The sequence below is a fragment of the Verticillium alfalfae genome, genomic scaffold (genome assembly GCF_000150825.1).
Source record: "Verticillium alfalfae VaMs.102 supercont1.7 genomic scaffold, whole genome shotgun sequence".
Lineage (NCBI taxonomy): Eukaryota > Fungi > Ascomycota > Sordariomycetes > Glomerellales > Plectosphaerellaceae > Verticillium > Verticillium alfalfae.
The window spans coordinates 1,360,373-1,366,634 of NW_003315032.1; the positions used below are offsets into that span (position 1 = coordinate 1,360,373).

The window sequence follows — 6,262 nt, forward strand, 5'->3', positions numbered from 1 at the left end:
CGCGAAAACCGAAAAGAAGTCGGCCGCGGAGGAGCACTACTGGACGTCGGCGTCGTCTTGCCACAGCAGATTGCTGCCACCTGCGAGAAGGGATAATGATGTTGGCGTCTCGGGCGGCGTCCACGGCGGCAGGGTCGGCTAGGAGTTCCTTCATGCGGAGTGGCCTGCGGTTGGCGGCAAAGAGGGTCCATAGGTCGAAGTACGGGACCATCCTCGCGCGCGTCGAGAATCACAACCTGGGTGTCGTTGACGTCCTCGGGCGCCCGAAAAAAGGGTTTGTTGTCTTGATCGCGCGACATTCGGAGCACATCCATTGCCATGTACGAAGAGTAGATCTCCATCAGGCAGTGCCAAGGATTCGTCTCGCCCTCTCGCTTGAGGAGCAGGAAGTTTTTGGGCGGCGGTCTTTTTGGGTATGCCAATGCCGATGGCGTGCTGCCGGACTGTGGTGTGACACTCGGAGAAGCTTCTTCAGCCACTGCGTCGTCTGGTGGAGGCGCATCGTCTTGTCGTTTAGCGGTGGCCTTTCCGTCGTCTTTGACTGGCGGAGGCACATATTTGTTGAGGTCAACGGCACGAGAGAGGATCTGCGCCGGCCCCGTCTCGTACCAGTATCCCCTGATCTTGTTGAAAGGTATCAATCCCGCATCGGTTTCCTCCTTTGCGAGGGTACGCAGCGGACAATCGAGGTGAAATTTTTTGGTAGCCCCCTGAAAGGTCTGCACCGCGGCCGATACACAATGAATCGACCTGATGATCCGGTCGGGAGTGGCTGTGGAAGCAAGTGAAAGTTGACTGCGCCTCCGACGCACAATATGATACTTTGTGCCGGTGAAGCTCGAGCAGGTATTGTTCGGAGAATCGTGTCTCGCAGAACGATGGTTGAGGAATGACGAGGCTATAATCGGGCGGGAAACTGGGGGATTGGGCGTCGTCGGGGTTCGAGTTCGCTGCGCCGTCGACGTCAGCAACTGGCGACGTCGATACAGGCGTTGGCTCGGTCGCGTCGGGGGCTGGCGGATCCTGCTTTGTCGGAGCAAGTGTTGCGGGGGGGCTGTGAGGTCGCCAATTTGAGGTTTGGTCGGAGATGTAGGAATAGGAGGCGGGGTGGAGGTACAGCGAAGAGAGGGCGATTGAGATTAGGACCAACAGCGCGAGCGCAACGCCAACGCGCTTCTGGGAGAATACCCTCAACAACATGGCATCGAGGGCCAGCCGAATTTGCGCAAGGTGGTATAGATATCGGAGCAAGGGCTCTGGGGCGAGGGGTCACTGGTCCGGCCTCATTGACCTAGCGTCAAAAAGTGTCGCGAGCCTCGTAGTCGAGACAACAGACTGATGGGTAGATGAAGAAGGAAGCGAAGCACGAGGTCAGAGTGAGCTCGTCAGACTCGGCAGGGAACCATCGCCTGGCAGCCTGGCCTCGGTACCTCAGGCGGCAAGCTTCGTCCGTATCTCATGGGCAAATGCGCTCCGTAAAGTGCTACGATAAACCCTGTCACCTCCTCCCAGCGTGAGTCGCCGAGGGGCCCCTTTAGTGTACAGCAGCAGGCCTACAAGTGGAGGGGCCGGAGCACTATGGAGCCTTGATGAAGAGGTCAGTGTTCCCATAGGTAGCTTCGAAAAGGACCCCTGTCCGACTGAGAGTCTCTCTCTCCTTGGCGTGATGCTCTCTCCTGGGATGAGGGTCTTGCACCAATGGCATTATGGCGTTTAGGAGGGTGGGCAATCTCAAAGTGGGTGTCCTCTTGTTTGCGACGGAAGCGTTTGTGTCACCTTACGCTAAGCCGATTCTGAACACTTCTTCACCATGTCAACTCTGTTGCGGCTGCTACCGCCACGAGGTGAGACTAGTTTAGTTTCTTGAATTCAGAGAACCTGGAGGGGTGAAGAAAGCCCAGCAGAAGATATCCATTCGAGGCGGCCTTCATCCAGCACAATCAGCCTCGGGCGAACTCGCTTCGAAGGGAAGGCAACTCATGTGTGGTGTCGCCAGCAGGTCCCGACAGCTTGGAACCCAATTTCAAATCTCTGACGTTGTTGGTGATGTACAGGTCATCATTGGTGAGCTCACAGCACCGCCTCGACTGAGTCAAATGATGAGGATTAGCGCCGTGCAAGGTTCAGCTCTCCGCGGGCGGAGCAGACCACTCTGATCGCGCGCAATCCCGCGATTGGCCAGCCCGGCAGCGGCTGAAGGGTCGAATCACCAACCGTTCCTTGGCGCATGGTCAGAGCCCACTACAAGCGGGCCGTTCCTCATGACAGCCGACGGCGCGGAGGAGGGAGACCTGCTTTGGCATGTTCCATGTTGGTCGGCGAGCCTCAGATCAGGTAGTCTCATGGGGAGGCCTTTTTCTTGCTCGTCCCCCCTGCTGGTCAGGGCCAACATGGAGGGTATGGTGGGACTCTCTGTCGGGTGCTGGCTGGTTGCAAAGGTGCAGCTCGGCAAACCTGAAATGAACTCCCTGTCAGTCAGTGAGCATACAATGCATTGTTTAGGCGCGTGACTATTATTGTCTACCTTCGCGTGCTGCTGCAGGATGGATGCATTGAGACCGAAACTGGGAGAAGATGGGCACGAAACAAAACTCTCTTCTCGTCCGCCCGCGGTGCCTCCGCGTCCCGCTCCTTGGTCGTTTTCCTCCCGAGTTAACAGGGTCTTTGACCATCTTTACATTCGTTACACACAGTATATTTCTAATATTTGATTTTGTTCCTTTGCTCAACTACCTACCTGATGCGGCGCCCTTCTAGTTGTCGGGCTTGCCCTCGAGCTGTCTTTGGGTTGCTGGTCTCCATGACTATGATCGATGTGGTCTCAACACAATGCTTGCCGTATCCTGTTGCCGCAAAGATAGGCAACGTCACACTTTCCAACGCCCAGGAGGCAAGAGGAGTGGCGGTGTCCATAGGAACACCAGAGCAGGAATTCGCCTTTCTTCCACAGTGGTATGAGTCTCCCTAACCCACTCGAGAGGGTATCGATCAGTCGGGATGGCCTATCGTGTGCCATCTGACTGTGGCTTTAGAGGATCATTGCTCATCTTTCCTATTCAAGGCATCTGAACAACACTCTTGTGTACGGTACTAATGGCTTTTGCATCGGTTTGGAGGTGTCTCCACAGACTGAAGACGGGTGCACGACATTTCGGGGTGGACAGTACGACATGGTTGCATCATCCAGCCGAAAGAAGACGGATTCGGACTCCCATCCCGTAGATGGCGCCCAATTTCCGAGCATGAATTTCGTCTCCGACAACGTCAAGATCAACGAAAATGTCTCGCTCGATGGCTTCCCTATTGGCATCCCTCTTCAAGATTGGGCCCAGCAAGGCTATCATCCCATGATGGCTCTCGGTATGGGAGCCAACTCAACACTTCTCACCGCGCTCACGTCCAGCGGGAAGATCGCCTCACGCGTTTGGAGCATGTTTCATGGCTGGACTGGCGGTAGTTCCCGCAGCCAAGTTGATGGCACCTTTGTCCTCGGTGGGTACGATCGTGCCAAGGTCAATGGCCGCGGCTATAAGATGTCCCTTCAACAGACGGAAGGTTGTGACACCGCCATGATGGTGACCATAACCGACCTTGTCCTCAATTTCCCCAACGGAACCACCGCCAGCATTTTTCCGAATACGCTCCGAAATGCCCTCACTGCATGCATCGTACCCGACTATCCTGTCCTCATGACGCTCCCCATCGACCCTCACTTGGATAACTTTATGGATATCACGAACCAGACCATCACGCAACGCACCTTTGGCGAAGCCTACTTCAGCATGGTCTACAGTGACGACGATGTGCCCTACGATGGTGACATGACAATCGTCATTCAGGCTGGTCCTTCCATCCGCATCCCCAACCACCAGCTCATCGTCCCTAATCGGGTCATGCCATCCGACTCGCCTGGCTGGGTGGCAAACTACTCAAGCCATAACCTCGTCATCAACGGCATTCAGGGGGGCAACTCTGACGACGTTATCAAGCTTGGGAGACAGTTCCTCTCGTCGGCATACGTTATGCTCAACCAAGACACGAGCGAGTTCACATTGTGGGAGTCAAACCCGACCGCCGACGTTGACCTCGTCGCTGTCGATTCCAGTGGGAATGAGTCAACGGAGTGGTGCGAGCCCGAGGAGATAGAGTCCCCGTCCGGAAGTGGAACGCCTGCCCAAACGAACCCAGCGTCCGCAGAAAGCGACAGCGGCCCGTCCACTGGCCTCATTGCCGGGGCTGCGGCAGGCGGAGGCGCCGCCCTGATAATCATCGCCATCGTCTCTTGGCTCCTGATCCGTCGGCGACACAAGAAGCGAGCCGCTGCTGCTGCCGCTGCTTTGGCACCAGAGATACAGTACACCGGTGCACCGGCCGACCACATCTCCTCTCATGACGGTTGGTCGCAGGGTGGCACACCCGCCAACGGCCAAGTCCCCCAGTACGCAGAGCTTCCATACCAAGAATATCCCCGGGATGGGTACTTCAAGCCAGAGCTGCAGGGAACAACGCCTGACCCGCATCGTCCGATTCAGGGGCCGAAGGATCAGAATCATGGTAGTTACGAGTTGGCATAGGATAGAATGACCGTTGTTTGATGGAGAACGATACCACGCATTAACAGAACCGAACAGCGTTGCTACTTTTTGTCGAACAACACGTGATATTTTAGTAAATAGCTCGAGAAATAATGTGGGAACTTTGACGCAATGCGTCGCGTGCTCTGATGTCTCATGCTACAATCGCCGATTTATGGTGAACCGCAATACTGGCTTCCGTCAATGTGACCCTGTTGCTATCTCCTTCACATATCTGGCCTGTTCTTGCACGGCTTCACATACTTGGGGTATCTTTTGCTGTCGGGGTACCAGAGCGGGCAGGAAGCTATCGAGCGTGAGAGTTATCGACTGCGTTATTGGGATGATGTCCAATGTAAGCCAGTGAGCAAGCCTCAGTGCTCAAATTCCGAACGATCTTGCGAACGACTTCGAGGGTTCTAACTGGAGCATCCGCTTTTACCAGGTCCCAGAGCTCACCGATCTTCTCGACGGCTTATGGCCCAAAAGGCCCCTTCCCAAGCATGAGCAGACTTTCTTCCAGCTGATCACTGCTGTTGGCCCCTATCAGCAATACGTCGCCCAGACTTTCATCAAGAACAGAATGGTACTTCAACCACCAGTGGGCCACATATGATCTGCTAATTCCTAGGCCATACACGAGTTTACTAGACTCTGGAAGCAAGCATCTTCATGCAGGAGGGCTTGTTCTACCAATTTTGATGCATCCTTCCATCAAATTTGTCGGGTCTTAGCTTCCCTGGGCCGCCGCGATGGACCTCGGCGTCTGACTGGTAGGCCTGCGTCGAGGGGCGACTAAGCCTGAATCGAGATGCCGAGTTCTCGCAACAGAGGGAAGGAACTGGTTTCATTGCCACGAACAGCATTGCCGTAGCTGCCCGAGAACTCAGTAGAACGACTAATACCTTGGACTTGGCATTATTGTGCCGCTTGAGGGTAGGCCCTTTGGTGAGGCAAGAGCCCGAAGTTTTCGGACTTACTCTACTCATAAAGGGTCTGGATTACTTCCATCTGCTTGGCCGGAAAGACTATTCCATCCAGCAAACAGCAGCTGAAATTTGAAATGAGCCTTCGCAGGGCATCTCACCTCGATATCTATGAGCTTCTAAATGCTCCTTAGACCGGAAAGTCAACAGCCACCATATCCGTAACATTGAAGAATGTCCCAGTCAGATTGGCTGCTGGGGGCGCATACCTGGGCTCCCGCTCGGAGGATGAAGTAATCCCGGAAAAGATCCTCGATGTGATGCGCAAGCACAATGTCAGCGTATTTGATAATGCCAAGAGCTATGTAGGTTCAGGTTTAATGGGCGTTTTCTGTTACCTATCCACATTGTTGCTTGCGTACTATTCTAGCAAACGCCAAACTTCCAAGGAAAACCGTAATTGATGGAACTGGAAAGAAAGAAATGATTCTGATATATTCGGAGCAGAGCCTGGATGCTTTGAATGTGGACAAGGTAGGCAGGCATCATGCTGGTTGAAGTTGGAGTCTGTCCATGTCAGGTAAGATTCAGATTTCGCAAATACTGACGCTAGATCCGCCATCTTCTATGGTACGATTCAGTGTCTTCACTAGCGACTCTAAGAAGCTTTGAGTGACCGGATAACGAGTTTGTCTGTCGATCTGAAAGACCCTTCGTAGCTCTTTCTTGTCTTAGGTCGCACATGAAGGTAGGGAGAGTACT

At 54.3% G+C, this 6,262-nt stretch overlaps 2 protein-coding genes across 2 annotated transcripts in view; one reads left to right on the forward strand and one right to left on the reverse strand.

The window, feature by feature from the left end:
* VDBG_06256 (DUF563 domain-containing protein) overlaps positions 1-1,200 on the reverse strand; it is a gene marked incomplete at both ends in the record, with an annotated part of 1,820 nt that extends 620 nt beyond the window's left edge. The window contains 2 exons of the mRNA XM_003003768.1: positions 41-719; positions 823-1,200. Of these exons, the coding sequence (XP_003003814.1) occupies positions 41-719; positions 823-1,200 (1,057 nt within the window). The remainder of the gene's footprint in view (positions 1-40; positions 720-822) is intronic.
* A 1,600-nt stretch (positions 1,201-2,800) lies between these two features.
* Positions 2,801-4,574, forward strand: VDBG_06257 (conserved hypothetical protein; the record flags this gene model as incomplete). Its single annotated transcript, XM_003003769.1, has 2 exons — positions 2,801-2,952; positions 3,062-4,574. The coding sequence occupies 2 exons, from the start codon at positions 2,801-2,803 to the stop codon at positions 4,572-4,574; spliced, it is 1,665 nt and encodes a 554-aa protein (XP_003003815.1).
* Between the last annotated feature and the right edge of the window lie 1,688 nt (positions 4,575-6,262).